The 18,490-nt window shown below is 31.9% G+C and overlaps 1 protein-coding gene across 1 annotated transcript in view; it reads left to right on the top strand.

Moving 5' to 3' along the window:
- The window catches only part of LOC139481975 (probable serine/threonine-protein kinase roco6), a 35,736-nt gene extending 17,542 nt beyond the window's left edge, over window positions 1-18,194 (top strand). Inside the window, exons 6-9 of the mRNA XM_071265547.1 lie at window positions 952-1,044; window positions 5,478-5,562; window positions 10,534-10,727; window positions 17,254-18,194. Of these exons, the coding sequence (XP_071121648.1) occupies window positions 952-1,044; window positions 5,478-5,562; window positions 10,534-10,727; window positions 17,254-17,343 (462 nt within the window). The 3' untranslated portion in view covers window positions 17,344-18,194. The remainder of the gene's footprint in view (window positions 1-951; window positions 1,045-5,477; window positions 5,563-10,533; window positions 10,728-17,253) is intronic.
- The last annotated feature ends 296 nt before the right edge of the window (window positions 18,195-18,490 follow it).

Here is an 18,490-nt window from a genome sequence, read left to right as displayed (position 1 = left end):
AATACATAGGGCAAATATTGTAACTGAGTACAAAGAACAAAAAGCCATTGACACTATTTTGTGGCCTTCCATGTCTCCAGACATGAATATGATGAACCATATCGAACATGATTGGAATGCCATTGGCAGAAATCTCAATCGCAGAGATCCACCACTGCAAAATCTTGCCGATTTCAGAGTGGCAATTTTTAATGAATGGAATAAATTTCCTCGACCAAAGTTTAGAGGGCTTGTATAGAGTATGAGACGCCGTTATGTTATAAATCTGTACCGGAAGAGAGGTGGTTACACATCCTATTGACTCAAACATTGCCATTAAATTTGCCGACCATACCAAAGATTATTTCTAGAGAATTCTAATGAATTTGGATTATGAATTGTTTAAACAAAATAAAATCACAGTGAAACTTAAATTCCGTTTCCGTTTTTTGTGTAGTTTTCAATATTTCTATGAACGCAAAATTTAATTGCATAGAACCTGTATAAATGACCAATTTTAAGTTTGTGGTTTGTTTATGGTATACATTAGGAAAATTTTTCCATGAATGTTTTCTTTTCGATGAATAACTGATTTTTTCAAATGAAAATGATCTCAATGCTATAAAAGTAGGTGGTGCCTAACTTTTGGCGGACTGTATATGTTGTACTTCCACTAGGTGTGTAGGACGGCTGGTAGTTCAAATGAATACTAGCATACCAGAAAACAGAAATGTATGTGAATTGGCATGTGTGCAATGATATATTGTATAATATGTAAATGTTAAGGTCATTAACGTATTTGATTGTTAAAAACTGATGAAAAACAGTTACAAATCCGCCTTATTAATTATAATAATAAGTTGACCCAAATTGGTCCTTTTTATACATCATTCTTTAAGACAAAAGGGATTGCACTACACATCTTTGCTCATTAGAATTGAAAATATATCGTCTTTTTAATTCCATTTAAAGGTGAAGATATTGAAACTTCCTGAAAAAGACGGAGAGGCAAGCAAACTAGCAGAAGAACAACAACAAAAAAGGGACGAAGAATGGAACAAAAATGTAAAACAAATATTGTTCATTATTTTGTTCGTATATTTACATATGTTGTACTTTCACTAGTGATGTAGGACGGGTGGTAGTTGAAATGAAAACTGGCATACCAGAATGCAGACGTTATGTGAGTTGGAATGTGTGCAATAATATATTGTGTATGGGAATGTTTAGGTCATTAACTTATTTGATTGTTCAAAAACTGACGTAACGATTCAGTGTGGTAACTATCAAATTTGACCAAATGTGGTTTTGTTGGTTCTATAAGGACCCATTTGTTTAAAAATATGCTCCCTATGCTTCTTTCTCAAAATTTGTATTGAGATTATATTAATACGGTTATTCCGGAAATGAAAGTCGGTATAGGTATCTTATCAGTTGTATGCTAAACCTGCGCTTATTAAGGCATAGAGTTTCCTGATATAGGCGTTTATCCGTTTTGTTGTTCGTAATTTCGCGCGCTTTGTTTCAGGTAAAGTTAGTATCTAAGGTAATTTACAGTAGATTTGAAATCACAGCAACTGCAAACTTAGCAAATATTTTTATTATGATCACGTGAACTCGCTATGCTATATTCTAAATGACGGATCTTTTAAACATATATATATATTAGTAAAAATGTATTACTCATTTTTTTAAGCAAAGAAATAACTATATATTGGGGATTTTTAAATACGCAGTCTCTATTGCAATTGCTCTACCGTTGTCATATTTTAAATAGTATACCAGTTTAGATAGGTCAAGGCTGTTTATTGGGACTATATTTCCACGCAATTGTTGTAACATCTCAACTGTCGTCATCTTTGAAAATTTAGAGTTGTACCAGTTCATTTTATTGTATAAAATTCAAGATTGTGATAGTATAATCAGAATAGATTGACATGATTCATTTTACATCGTGATTCATACTGATGAAGGATATCTGGTATCCGAAATATTTAACATATTGTTCGTTTTATTGTTATATTTGGTGATGTTGTACGCTTTTAGACTTGGTATAAATGTAACACTCAGAAATGTGTCCTTCTCCCCAAACGTGTCCGATTCCCCCAAACGTGTCCACATCGACGTCACTGAACTGCAAAACATGTCTAGTTGTAAAACAGTGCCAAAGCGTATCATTTGTATAAGCACCTAAACGTGTCCAATTCCCCAAATGTGTCCATATTTTTTTTTAATATTTTACTTGAACTTTCATTCGTGTCAATATAATACATACGTGGGTTATTTAATTATTGCTGTTTCATTAATGTATACTCATTTTACTATTTTATAAAAAATAGAAAAATAACTTTAGGTCTTTTTTCTTAACCGACAGTATAACCTGAGTAAAAGTAGGGAGTTCGTTTTCCTATTTTTAAAGTAAATGCTGTGTTAAATTGTAGATATTAAATCAGATACCTTGTGTAGGGAGAATGTCTTATTATCTCTGCATTTCTTACTGAAGTCATAAAAAAATCAGTTTTTACTAACTCTTAATTTTTTTTAGATTAAAATCCCACCTAGTGTTAATCCCGAATAACCGTAAAAATTTAGGCCTAATCCTAAATTCCAGGTATGATAAATAAACCTATCTACAGTATAAAAAAGAAGATGTGGTATGATTGACAATGAGACAACTCTTCACAAGAGATCAAACGCCACATAAACTAACAGCTACTAGTATAGGTCACCGTACGGCATTGAACAATGAGCACAGCCCATACCGCATAGTCAGCTATAAAAGGCTCCGAAATGACAAATGCATTTATTGCTAACATGATATCATTCAAATAATGCATGAAATATTTGGCACTGGACGTTATGTCTCTTGTTTGTGTGTCTTTAGTGATGTTTGAAACCTAAAATTTATTGAAAAACCAGATAACCAGTTTATGATTTTAAGAGCTTTTAAAATACCAGAACTGTTGAAAGAAGGGAAGTCAATGCTGCTGTAAAAAAGCCATGCAATATTTGGATGAATATAAAAGGCATCAACGGAGTTTATTAGTACACAATAATTTACATAGTGACAAATTAATTCAGCAGTACGAGAATTATATATATGTTTGCTCTAAATGCGCATGAAATACATGCAACTGGACAATAATCAATTTCAGTCAAAAGTCAATTCATATGTTACAGATTAAATTTGCAATATTTTTTATGGTAATCATTATCAACTGGTATTGAACAAACTACAAATTACCACTTCCTAAACTGTGTCCCCCATCATAGATCAATGATCTCTTTTGCCGTAAACGTTATTGAATTTGGACGACTATGCATGTATTGCCGCTAAAAGACGAAAGACGTTCTGGCGTTTAATAATGGACACGTGTCGGCGAATAACAATTATCGGACTCGCTTGGGGACTATGAAATTTGACACGTTTGGGGAATATAGAATATTACGGACACGTTTGGGGAGAACAGACATGTTTGGGGGGAATCGGACACATTTTTTGGGGGGGGGGGAATGACACGTTTGGGAGTGTTACATATCTATCTATATATATATATAAAAATAACTGAATAATAGCCAACGATAAATCTTACGGGGCAATGGATCATATAAATATGATACAGTACACTACAAAATATAAAATATAACCAGTCTAAAAGGGTACAACATCACCACAAAATGACAATAAATGAACAATTGTTACTATAACTATTTCGTATAACAGGTATCCTTCATCAGTATGAGCACGATATAAAATGAATCAAGCAAATCTCTTCTGATTATCAAACTATAGCAATCTTGAATTCTATACAATAAAAAAGTGAAACATTTTCACCCAAACATCATATGTGGAGACGCTAGTTAAATTTAACAATTTCCAAAAAAACGACTCGAAGACATGCCTTAAATATAAATAGTAATTAGTTTAATAATCAGAATAGATTCATCTGATTCATTTTACATCGTGCTCATACTGATGAAGAATATCTATTATCCGAAATATTTACACCGGTTATATAGCAGTTTGACAAACACTTACTTTGATCATTGTGAAGCTTAATATTCCTTTCAAACATATATATATAACCAGTCTAAAATGGTACAATATCACACAAAATGAAAATAAATAAACAAATATAACTATAAATATTTATATATATATATATATATATATACAACTCGTATAAACATCAACCCAACAATGTTAGATCTGTAAATTTGCTTTTGCAAATTTTTTGTTCTTCCCTCGCCGGGATTCGAACCCATGCTACTGAGATATCGTGACACCAAATCGCCTGCACTGTAGCCGTCCCGCTAGACCACACGACCACCTGGGCTTCACAAAAACAAAGCTTTCGGTGGTCGTGTGTTGCCTTTCCTCGTCAGTTTTAGTCTAGCGTCGTACTACAGAACATGATATATAATGTATGGAGATGTTATTGTTACAGATCAGCTCAATTATCTGACTCAGGAACGTTTTGGGTAAATAAAGTTAAGGACAGTTTCCCAATAGGGCATTAATGAAAAAACATAACATGCGTCTCTACCATCACTTGTGTCCTGAAACTTAGACTTCAGTACATAACTCTAACAGTTTTAAGGAATTTGTTCCTCCTCCAAAACATCAATTTTGAAAACAATACCAGCGTATTGATTCGTTATAATTTGTATAACAATCAAGATTATTATTTCAGGTTGACAACCTCAGGTCCAGATAAGAATCATTTGACATCTTACTGATGAACATGATGAAGGATATAAGTAATAAGAACTAGTGAACATGCGTTAATGATTTTACTTTTTTATTGTGATGTTGTACCCTTTTAGACTTGAAAACTATATGCACATAAATATGTTAACGTAATTATAGGAAACGCGAAAATTGAAGTTAACTAACGACATATGTGCACTCGGCGTTAACGTGCGTTTACTTTATTTAATGGTTGGTCTGCACCTAACTTTGACAAAAGAATATATGCATAAAAAGTTTTTTTATCAGTCAAAATGCAAAAAAACCATTTTGTTCACTTTTGTATTCATTCACTGAAACTTGTATATGTCAAAAGTAATTTCGATAAAATAGACAAAATCATTTGAAGGGTAGATTGCTATCAAAATTTAGTTTAATGTTTTCATAAAGAGATGCTCCTACTTACAGAAGGTTATACACAAAAGAAGAAGTGTCATTTGGAATGTCTTACCGCAACATACCGTCAATATGACCATGATAACTAGAATTATTTTATTGAATGATTTTGAAAAATTATGTTAAGACGCAATTTCTATTAAAATTTTAATAAATTATACTTATTTAATACCTCTTAAGAAGTTTGAGATATCATATCATATATCATATAGATAATCCTATCTGGCCATCTAAAAACATGCCAGTGTTACTACAATACAAACTATGACAACATATTTAAAGTAAACATATGAACCGTAATGTGTAGTTTGTATGTCGACTCTGCTGTAAACATCGTAATAATATTTTTTAGGATATGTATGAGAAGAAACCAGGGCAGAATGGACTAGTCTTGATTGTGAACTTCCCGTTCCGTGATCACAGAGAAAATAGACTAGGTAATATCTAACATTAACTGAGGAATTAGAAAATTAAAAATATATATCCATTTGTAAATGATCTAGTAAGGAGCCAGTCAAAATCATAGAGTGAGATACAACATGAGTTTGATCACAAATCGTCCTTTCACAATTTGGTTCTTGATTTATCATGTTGATGCTGTGTGAAATTAAGTTATTGTCTGAAAGACAGATAAATTATATTACACAGTATATGTTTGAACATGTGTCAATCAGTTACATGTAATAGACACAATATTAAAATTGTTGATAGTCTCAGATGGAAAACAATTCATACTGTTTAATTTGATATTTATTCTCATAACAGACATGCTTATATTAGTATTAAGTATTTTGTAGCTTAGTAATTTATGATAATGAATTGATATAAGCCATGTAGTGTGTTACAATTTTCTAACTTTAGAATGTTATTTAATGCAATGTTTAACCTGGGTCAATGCAATGTTCACCCTTTTTATTGAAACGTCTTTAAGTTAGCATTTGTGTAAAATTGAGAAAGGAAATGGGGAATGTGTCAAAGTGACAACAACCCGACCATAGACATGATAGAGCAGACAACATGTGTGTCCGTTCGTTCCTTCATCTATCTGTGGTGTCGTTTGTCTTTATATTGTTTTTACAGGGTAGTCACAACCTTAATTAGTCTATAGTTTTTCTACGTAACATTTAATTTTTCATCAGGGACGCTTAAAAACCAATTATTTGACAGACATGTATTACTATTTGATGTTTTCTCAGACAAAAAAGGCAACAAGGGAATAGTCACAACCACTGTGGATAAACATTTCCTGAATAATATCAATGGAAAACTATAAGGGGTAAACAAGAACTTTGAACAGTTTCTATTTGAATCCAACTGAATGAAGTTATCTGGTGTATATAATAATTTGCTTAAGGCGGTACCCAACACCTTCACTAAAAATAATTTGGTTCGTTTAATTTTCATAAAATTTTGACAAGGTATTTTTTTTTACCCTGTGACAAAAATATAAAAATTTCAAAGAATTAAAACCAACCGTTTATCAGAAAAATTACACTCGTTATATAGTAGTTTGACAAACACTTTTTTTGATCATTGTGAAGCTTAATATTCCTTTCAAACATAACGTAATTAAAACGTTTAGATGATTTTAAAGAGTTATCTCCCTGTAGTGTTAGGTACGACTTTAAATGTAATGTATTCAAATCTAGGAGGTGGATATTGCACATTTTAGCACAAAAGTATAACACATTTGTGTGCCAGTGTTTTACCCATTTTAAAAGTAATGCTTTACCAATTTATGCGAACACTGTTTGCCATGTTTTTGCAAACGATACTTTATCTTGTTAAGTTATCAATAACATTAAAAGTAAATCCCAAAAATTACCGAACTTCGAGGAAAATTCAAAACGAAAAGTCCCTATTTAAATGGCAAAATCAAAAGCTCAAACACATCAAACGAATGAATAACAGCTGTGATATTCCTGACTTGGTACAGGCATGTATGTATTAAATGGTGGATTAAACATGCTAGCTAAACCTCTCACTTGTATGACAGTTGCATAATATTCTATTACATTGACAATGAATATAAAACAAACAGACATAATAGAGGTACAACAGTCATCATTGTGTTATAATCTTAATCACTATAAAACAAACATGTATGTTACAAAGAAACACATATAGACAAAGCACATAAGCAAAAATGAAAGACAAGAATACAACAGTTTACATCAGCAAAATAACACAATGACAGGATGTAGAAGTACCGAGCCACGTCAAATGAATATCATCAAAAATAGACTAAACAGTAAAAGTTATATCCAAAAAGACAAATAAAAGAATACTATACTAGTCAACAAAAGAAACGATGCAAAGCAATGTATTTTTCATATATAATGAAATTGGATACACTGTACCAAGGTAAATAATTGCCCAATTGGTCAAATATTAGTATATTTTATGATAAATTGGAGTTCAAACTTGTGTATCGTTTCTTTTGTTGACTAGTATGTATGTAACATGTTATTAAGATGGTAAACAACGTCAATTTCAAGAATCTATACTACATAACATAATTGAATGATACATTTTTAAATCATTATAGTGTACATTCTAACTAATTTAATTCATTTAAAAAGAGTCACATTTTGAACTATATTTACAAAGATAGACTGAAATATGCTTGTCCTCGGTGAATGTTACCCCTTCATTGTCTTAGGGTTTGAAAATACCGGGTCTTCAGATTACAAGTAGCTAGAAAGGGTCTTCTATTCAAAACCAGATTATGTGGTGACCTTTGCTATGGGGAATCCCTTTCCCTGAGAAAGGATCAAGTCCTTCAATGTTTGTACTACCCAAAGTATGCCTCTGATACAGCCGTTTCGATTTCTTGCTCTTGAACTGGATGTATTGAGGTCTCAGACTGTTCTTTGACCCAAACAGGACTAATTTCGGAGACTTATGTACAACTAGTTGCATAACATTGGACATTTCTACTCATTCAGAAGGGAGCATCCTATCGGGACATGAAATTGCGGAGCCCTGTGACCTTACGGCTCCCTGTTGTAGGTGAAATGGACCGCAGTATTTGTAGACATCCCTCTTTAGATGGCTTTCTTCCCCATAATTGTGTCCCCTATTACTCTATTTACCACTGGTTTGAAGATCGAGTGTTTGCAAGAGATGAAGTCTGAGTATTTCCGAAAGTTTGTCAGACGACTATCTCACCAAATACCTTCTAGATACTACATGAATGTAAACGTGTTTGACAGTAGATGAAAATGAATGTTCTCTGTATACCGGTGGGTAATAGATGGTATGGCGTTACACTACGATAATCAAAATTATTAGTATTTTTCAGTGACTTTTAAAAATAAGCTTAAAGTTTTCTGGGGTACGCCAGTTTCCCAATAACAACACGTTCAACATGTTATACTCTACTTGAACAATAAGATCATTGTTCATGAGTCAATTTACAGTAGTGAACATATTTTTCTGGGGATTGTTTATGGGTAAACTTGACAATTGACCCATGAACTTTACTTTTATGTAAAATTTGTGAATCAGCAACTCAGTTAACACATTACCTTACTGTAAAAAAATTGTGTTAAATCCCTGAAATTCTCAACCCAAACATTTGGAATTGTTTGCCTTCAATTCAAAACATTTTAAAAACCCACTATCGCATTCATGTGTATCGCCCATGAATATATCAAAGTGAACTCGACAAAGTGTACAGTTTACGATGGTATGTTTGGCAACATTATATCGAAGAGTAAACCAAGATAACACAATTAATGGTCAAATAATATTATACTATTTGTATTGTATGCAAATATTCCATAAATAATTCATTAATGTCAAGTTTTAAGCTAGGGTAATTGGTTTAATTACTGTTATATCGTGAATATATGACTAATACTATTATATAATGTTGATAGAAATCATACTATATGAATTGTGAATGTCAGGTGCTTGTCTGGATTGACAGTCATCAGAATAATGTTTATAGACCTCCCTTTGAAGTAGTAATTTTAAAAATTACAGCGGATAATACCAAGCACACATCTTTGCCCTGCAAGAAGCAAAAGCAACTAAAGGCACAACAACTATGGATTACCCATAATGAAGCAAAATTTAAGGATTAAAATTTAGATTGTTGAATTTTTGTCAGATTTTAATTTATTGTTAAAAGTAACACGTAAGTTAAAGATCATCTATCATGTTGGTCTATTAGAAGAGACGTAATCTTGATCTGCTTTCATAGTTCAGTTATCACCATTTATTTATATTCAGTTATATGTGTACAAGTATTAGGTGGATTTTATTTAGTTGTAAGAATAATTGTATATGTGATGTTTATGGTTGTCTTATATGATTCATCTGACCTTGACCTCAAATTCTTGATTCAATAATGAAAGGATATATTCACTGTGTCTGATTAATCTTTGTAATCCAAAAGGTTTTGATGTTTATCGTTTTATTTTTAGCTCAACGGGCCCGAAGGTCCAAGTGAGCTTTTCTTATCACTTTGCGTCCGTCGTCCGTCGTCGGCGTCCGTCGTCGGCGTCCGTCGTCGTCGTCCGTAGTCGTCGTCCGTCGTCGTCCATCGTCGTTAGCTTTTACAACAATCTTCTACTCTGAAACTACTATGTCAAATTTAACTAAACTTGGCCACAATCCTTCTAGGGGTATCTTTTTTCAAAAAACGGGTGGCGTGACCCGGCCAACCGACCAAGATGGCCGCCATGGCTAAAAATAGAACATAGGGGTGAAATGTAGATTTTGGCTTATATCTCTGAAACCAAAGCATTTAAAACAAAAATGACATGCGGTTAAATTGTTTATCATCTATCTGCCCTGAAATTTTCAGACAAATCGGACAACCTGTTGTTGGGTTGCTGCCCCCGAATTAGTAATTGTAAAGAAATTTTGCAGATTTTGGTTATTATCTTGAATATTATTATAGATAGAGATAAACTGTAAACAGCAATAATGTTCAGCAAAATAAGATCTACAAATAAGTCAACATGACCAAAATTATCAATTGACCACTTAAGGATTTATTGCCCTTTATAGTCAATTGTTAACAATTTTCATAAATTTATGTTAATTTTTGTAAATTTTTAGGAAATATTTTCCACTGTAATTACTTGGCCAAGTTCATTATAGATAGAGATAATTGTAGCAACAAGAATATTCAGTAGGGAAAGATTTACAAACACATTACCATCACCAAAACACCATTTTGTCATGAATTTATCTGTGTCCATTGTTAATATTCACATAGACCAAGGTGAGCGACACAGGCTTTTGAGAGCCTCTAGTTGCAGATTCCAACATTTCTCGAGCAAACATGATGAAAGATTTAAATTCCGTTAATCTTTAATGATGATGTCATTATCCTTTTGCATTTATATTGAATCATGATTTGTATTTAGTTTTGTTATTTCTATGCTATACAGGTTCTGAAATTGATGTGCAGAATCTAACACATTTCTTTAAAGAAGAACTTAACTATCAGGTGGAATGTACTACACACGACATGACAAGGCTTGGGTTACAGAACTATTTAAAGAAATTTGCAACAACATACTTGGAAGAGAACTCAAAGGATTATCATTCATTTATCTGTGTGTTGATGAGTCATGGAAATATGGTACTGAATTTTATAACTTAATACTTATCTCCATAGCTTTCAGTCAACTACTAGTATGTGTGTAAAACAAAGGCATAGTTCATTCTACGATAAAACAGGTCTTTTCAAATTTTATTTTATTTATAGAAATAATTCGTATACTTGAATCTTAAACCACATATATATATATCTCAGGAGTTGGTATAGGCTTTGCTCCTCTATTTTCAAATGTCCAAGTGTAAAACTTTCAATGAATGTGTATTAATATTCCAGTTGCACCTGCCTATATGATGAGGCAATAGTTTATCAGTTGGAAAGTTCTGCTTACGAGGAAATTTGTATTGATACTAATATTCCTAGGTGCAGTCATCTTTTTGAAAGATTGGCAAATGTGATCATGATTTGGATTAACATTTTGTAATATTTGTGTTACACTGGTACAGCCACAATCCCATCCCTATAGTGGGAGATATTATTCAAATAATTGTGCAAATCCTCATACACGCATGGAATTTGGTATAACGGTTGACTAAATGATAATTAAAAATAATCAGCTGCTGGCCGTAAAAAAATCATTTTTTCAAGATGGCCACCACTCATTTTGCAAATGGCGTCATATCCAACCGTAAATCATTTGAAAGCTGTGTTGTTGGTATAATCCAATATAAGTTTTGAGACATGCATTACAGTTCCTAAAGTACGATGAAACAACACATAAATGAAGAAGAAAAGTGACTTCCGGTAAAACAAAATGACTTCAAAAAACGTGGAAATGTCAATCTTTATCTTTTCCGTCAACTTAACAAGAAATATCACTTTCTTTGTTCAGTTAAAATGCCTAACTTGGTCAGAAAGACAGGTTGCTTTATTTAATAATTATCTGAAAGTTGCATATACACAAACCCGTAAAAGGAAGGCCAAAACGAAAGCATTCACTGTTACCAACATAGCTGGATTTCTTGCATCCGCATTTCAAAAGTTCTTTATACGATGATGCAAAGGCAGGTACAGAAATCCATTTTCCAACTGTCATGGTTTTTTCTTTCATTCAACCAAAGTGTTCAGGACCTGGTACCTGTTGAATGCATAAATCAGGTTGAGCTAAAACATGCCCACCTTGATATGCCTCTCTTTTGATGTGTTCCGGGATAGAACTTCAAGTAAGCGGAATAGCATCAGAAGGCCGCTGCTTCCTGGCAAACAATTCAAATGGTGCCTCGTTAATAGCAAATGTTGATGTTATTCTGTTATACATGATGCTTCTATGATGTCCATGTCAGGGATGGGGTAATCGTAATCTGTAATCGTAATCGATTGTAATTGATTACATTTTTTCAAGTAATCGACAGTAATCTGTAATCGAAGACATTTTCGATTACATGTAATCGTAATTTAATCGATTACAGCAAAAATATGGATGTAATCATCGATTACTTTTCGAGTACATTTCGATTATTTAAGTAAAATCGTTTGATGAAAAATAACCTATTTCAGAGGAAAATATGTACGTTATCACTTTGTAGTACAGATAAAATATTATGCATTAACAATACTTGAGATTTAAGCAACTGTCTTATTTCTATCAATTGTCTCTAGCTGCATTATGAGTAACCAGATCCCTCCCCTACCTAAATTTACTTTATATCTAGCTTTTGAAACAAATGGATGTATGTGCTTGTCAATAATTCAAGAGCTTTAATATTTAAATAAGAAAATAGATTTGAAAAAATAAAATAGATCTTAAATAAGAAATGTGACTGTCTTTCGTTAAGTTCTGTACTACATTTTTTTAAAGTAGTAAGCTTATTTGTATTAAATTTCCTGAAAACATCATTTTCAATCAGAGTTAAAATTAAAGCTTAGAATACATAAACAGTTGATTTCTTAAATGTTATGATATATATACATGTATATAAATTAAATTAAGAAAGAACACAAAATCCTTTTAACAATGAACCAATGGCAATGCATAGCAATTCTTTTTAGAAATAGATACATGTATCCCTTTGACACTATAAATATATTTTGTATATAATTTGATTGGAGAAGTTAACAACATTCTTGCCTTTACTAATGAGATGATCAAAGTCTTCTAATCAATAACAAACATACTTTGTTTTTATTTCAATTATCTTATGTCTAATAAAGAAGGAAATTTACAATATTTAGCCCCAGGTTATAAATTGTACTCCAGTGGCAGTTAAATAATCTGTAATTAGGTTGTTTATCCAAACAAAAGTTTTAAAACATGCATGTCATTATAAAAATAAATTTTGATCTTAAAAATTAGCTGAACTAATAAATTATTCTACTTTTTTTCATATTTCCTTAAACATTGTAATTAACTATGCTAAAATATTTTTTTTTAAATAGTAAAAACAAAAAAGCTAACGTGTCAGTAAGAAAGCTAACTTTTTGAAAAACAATTAGTTATGAATATTAAGTGATTACATTTACGAGATTTTTTAAATATTTCTAATTTTCATCAAGAGATTTGATCTAAAAAGCAGCTATTAACTTATAATTTAGAAACAATGCTTTGAATGATGCATTAGGTAAAGATCTTAATTTCCACTATATATACAAATGTTGAGCAATATAATTGTGTTTTACTCATGTTATTATCTGTTGAAATGTTGAAGTATGTAATTGACAGTAATCGAAAAGTAATGTAATTACTTTTGATAAAGTAATCGATTGTAATCGATTACATACTAAAATTTGAGTAATCGATTATTAATCGATTGCACAAAAATCCTTCATCGATTACATTTGTCAGTAATCGTGCCCATCCCTGGTCCATGTCTATCTCTTCAATACTTTGGTCTCATACTCAAGCGAACAAAAACGTCCATTACATCTGGAAATACTTCCCATGTCTACCAAGCTAACTTATTTACTTTCCCACGAAATGCCGACTCAGTGTCAAATCCATTGAATGCATGGAAGAAAGGAAGAGCACGAGGACCTAACGCATTTGATATGTCATGTACAGAAAGCCACGAAAGTTTTTATTCCTTCAAAATCCTATCCACAATTTGCCCAAACCTAATCTCAAATACTGCAATTCCTAATACTACTACATATGTGTCAATACTATCTAAAATTACTTTTTACAACAATTTCCAGCAGCATGATTTACATGGACACACATTCGTGTATCTGCTTCCTCATGGTTACAAGAGGATACATTTGTAGCAAGGAAGTATTCGTATTAAAATTGCAAAAAAAACATTTTCACCATGAGTAACATAAATATTTTTATTGGTCTAAAGAAGCAATTCTGTCTGCAAGAAACAGTCCGTTTTGATGATCATCTTCACGGAGAAAATTACCCCAAACACTTGGCGTTCTACCAGAACCAACAACTTTCCGTCTAGCACCAGCACCTTGCTTTCTTCTAATCCCTTCCTTTAAATCATTCTTTATGTAAACATCTGCTATTGAATACTTATCGGTGCAAGATTTTATATAAGGCAGTATTACGTCATTTGCATAATCATCAAATATGTTTGCTACATGTGGCCTGTAATCATTTATCAACGATGAATGCGTCAAAAATTAAATAAGTTGATGACAAACCACAGAATATTTCAAGTATACCCACTAGTTGCGATTTAATACTACTGTTTAAAGTGACATTCTGAGACGAAGACGGAAGAGTAGGTTTGTTTTCATGTCTAAAGAGAAATCTTCAAAGTATCTCTGTCTACTTTGATAAGAAATGAAAAGCCTAGCAAAGAGATCGCAATCACTTTTCATGTTCTCTAGCTTTGTTTATGACAAAGACGTTTCCAGTGTCATTCAATTGCCATAATGGGAAAGTGTTCTGTTTTGTTGGGTCATAAGAAGCAGATTCTCCATCGATTTGCATTTGTTTCCAAAGATCTTCGTATTGTTTGGACCAAATATATTGGAGTTTATAAACATATCTTGCCTGCTTCGAATCAACAATGTCCTTACAAGGGTTCTTTTTTTTACAAATCTGACATACATGTATCTTCTAGAAACGAATTTCCAAGCTTGTTCATCACTTTAGAAAGCCTTTGAACCTTTTCAAAGAAATCCTTTTATTTTTTCGTAGAGTGTTTATAGTGTCGTCTGTTGTAGAATAAATCAAACTACTACATCATTCAAATTCATCTACCAGTTTACTGAATTCTGATCCATATCTACCATCCATCGTCTTCGGTTAAACCTATGGCCCCACCATCGCTCTTCATAATTGCAATATTCTGTTTATATGCCTGATCAATAGTGATTTTAGAAAACAACTTGCTTGTCTTATATACAGTGAAATTACCATTTGCAAATCTATTGCGACCTGTGGGTGACGTTCGTGATGGGAAGCCATATCTCAGAGAGGGATCGGTAACCATATGCATAGAGCATAATTTACACGATCAAGACAAAAAAATACGGTATTCTGCTTGACATTGACGGTTTGTAAAGTACAGAATCTGGCTCATGAAATGAGCGTACTATCGAAAGCACAAGAATGATAAATTCATAATTGAACGCCAGAAATTGAACTGTGATCGGGATGACACTCCTTCCTTACACTAGTCAATCAAATCATATTATCGAACGTCACAGAGTAATGAGCTATCATATTTTCTGTGTTTGCGCTTTAGTTAGCCACTATTAACAACTTATGATAAACACATGCAGTTATCTGATGCGCGTGTCTAGTTCTAGGTACATTTGATATTCCAGGTGTTGCGATATTGGCTTCAGTTAGGGCACTTGTCCATCCACTATCCCGCAAAATATCACCCATAATTTTAAACCAGCCATTTCAATTTGCAATCCACCAAGCATGACGATAAACATATCTTCTTCGTGCAAATATGGCATTTCCAACTGAATTTGCTTAGCCAATATAAAAAGCTCTGCAGTTATAATTGGTGATTGTCCGGGTTTAAGAAAATAAACCACCTTAATAACCGTGTACATCAAATGCTAGATCTTTGCAACTGAATGAGTGTGTTTTTTTAACATTGGCATCATAGAAGTTTTACTTACTTGAACAGAATAGCCTCGAGTTGTAGAGGACTGAAATAACGACCAATATATGTGAATCCTCGTCTGTTAGATGAACTACAATTTACACAAGTGTGCCTTGGTAGTGCATGCAAACGTATATTTATCAATTGTTTGCGCATGCGCGAAATTGTTTTACGGTTGTTTATCTTTACCTAAAAAAATGTTATCAAACATGTTTGGTCAAACCAATTCATAATATCATTAAGATTCAGACTCACTAAGTGAAAAGTAAATAGTTCAAATGTTTGTTTTGGTGAATTTTGTATCAGTTTGCGCATGCGCATCCCCGAACATGTCAAATGTTCATTTCTAGTATATAAGTCACATATAAGAAAGGTACCCACCAAACCGGATATTTTGTTTTTCACTGAAAAAACGTAAAAGAAAACGTCTTTGTTAGAAAAATAAGTATTTATGAACTTGAAAAAACACCCATTTTAGAATAAATCCGTGGCCATCTTATATTTTTTTTTTTTATGGCTTGCAGTTTTTTCTTAAAAAATATATAATAATGATGCTTTGTGCCAATTTTCATGCTGTATCATGATTTACACAATTCTCCAGATTTTGCTTGCTAATATCTACCATTAATATACATCAGACAGCTATGTTATAATGCATATATTCTACCATACAGGACTATTGTATCTTAGTTTTGGGACATTAATTACAAAAAGATTCAGATATAATCATAAAACCTAAAAAAAAAGAGTAGTAAGATTACAATTTATTATAAAAAAAGAATCGTCATTAGATGGCTTGCCATTGTACCAATGCAAGAAGCTTCAAAAATGAATTTACTGTAAAACTTTAAATATTTAAATGAAAACAAATTAAAAATATTCAGATGAAATTTACTACAGTTTATTGTACCAGCAAAAAAGCGTTTATAAAAATGGAAAATTATTCAAACTTTTCAACATATACATTGAGCTGCAATATTTTCTTATTTTCAAAGCAGCTAAATTCAAGTGCTCATAGACATTGAGCTGCAAAATTTTCTCATTTTCAAGGTAACTAAGTGCAACATATACATTGAGCTGCAAAAGTTTCTTATCATCTACATCCGATTTCACCTGGATAGATGCTCGCTTGATAAAGCTAGTTGGTCTAGCGAAATATTTCGTTTATTTTCATCATTTTGTAAATATTTTAAACATTCTTATATTTACATACTAAATACTATAGTGTGTTAAAAACTATAATTTTATTTGTGTAATTGAATTAATCTCTGTACTGATTAATCCACACTCCCATATATTTGTATGTCATGTGCTGCTATTTATAGGCACTTATATATATATATATATAAATATATGTATATGTGTCTGTGTTGTATTATGATGTGTGAATGTGAACTGCATACATGTATTTTGCCTAAGGTGCCTCAATGCAAACTTTATTTTATTTGTAATTACCTTTTTCTCAAGTTTATGAACATGCATTTATATATATATACATATTTAAACATTCTAGTAAACACATGTCTTTATTATTTCAGGACGGAATTTCGACAACAGATAAATACATCACTATTGAAGAAATAAAACAAATATTCAAAAACCATCCTGGAGGACAGTTCAGTGGCTAGTTTTAACCTGCATTTTGTATTTTAATTTAAAATGGTTACATCAATCCTTGTACATTAATGTGTCACCTGATCCTTGAAATGATCTTCGCTTACTTTTCAAAGTGTAAATAGTCTCACGCCCTATTCAGTCCATGATATACTTAATGTTTTTCAATTATAAGTTTACTCGATTTCTGTTTTACTCGTTTATGTCTAAGCTTTTGAAATCTCCATGGGTTGGTATACTCCCATCATATTTTAAATAATTTGATGAAATTGCTAAGTACTAAATAATGATTTGCTTCATCTTAAAAACTATCCCTCAGTAATAAATCAATTACATTGTGGTTCAAGTCAATGAACAAACACAGGGATAATATCTGTTATATATACATGTTATAGCATATTTGGTTCTTACAATAGTTTTGTTCATTAAGGCTATTATGATAATTATGTAGATTTGAACACTAACACTAAAAAGGTGTGTAGCTTATCAATTTATATCCAACAAGGTAAACATTTTCCAGCACATCTTATTTTACCTGTGTTGTTGGAAATCGTATTCATATCATGAGTTGTAATGGTTGCATTAAATATAATATTGGTCAAACTGCATGGAAAGACTCACCAACAACATAAGAGCTTTAAGGTACATTCACTGTATACCGCCATTTTGGATTGTACAATAGCAGTACACAATCGGTCTAGTCCTTTGCCGAAATCTTCAAATAATGAGACAGATTTGAAAAAAACTGCTTATTTGTATATAAAAATATGTGATTCATTGCATTATCTAAAACATTTTATACAAAACCGAATATTTATGTTATGAGAATAATTTTTTCAATTTGGCTTATGGTAAAATTTGTAAACTAGAATGCTAGGGAAATTTTCATTTTTATATTGTAGCAAGAAAGCAAGATTGGTGACGCCATTTTTTCTTTTTATTTTCTTAAAGCATATTACACAACCTATCTCAAATTTGATTTCAAAATTCTATCTCATAGATTTCTTTTAATTCCCAAAAACGTGTTTTTTCATGAACAATCTATACAAATGTGGGCACATTTGCGCAACTTGTAGCTTTAAAAAATGCTTATTATTATGTTTGAAAAAGGCATTGAAAAATCTTAATTTTGGCAAAGTATAAAAAAAATATCTTTTTGAG

The sequence above is a fragment of the Mytilus edulis genome, chromosome 7 (assembly GCF_963676685.1).
Source record: "Mytilus edulis chromosome 7, xbMytEdul2.2, whole genome shotgun sequence".
Classification (NCBI taxonomy): Eukaryota; Metazoa; Mollusca; class Bivalvia; order Mytilida; family Mytilidae; genus Mytilus; species Mytilus edulis.
Note: the sequence above shows the minus strand (reverse complement) of the source record. Positions and strands in the feature narration are given on the sequence as shown.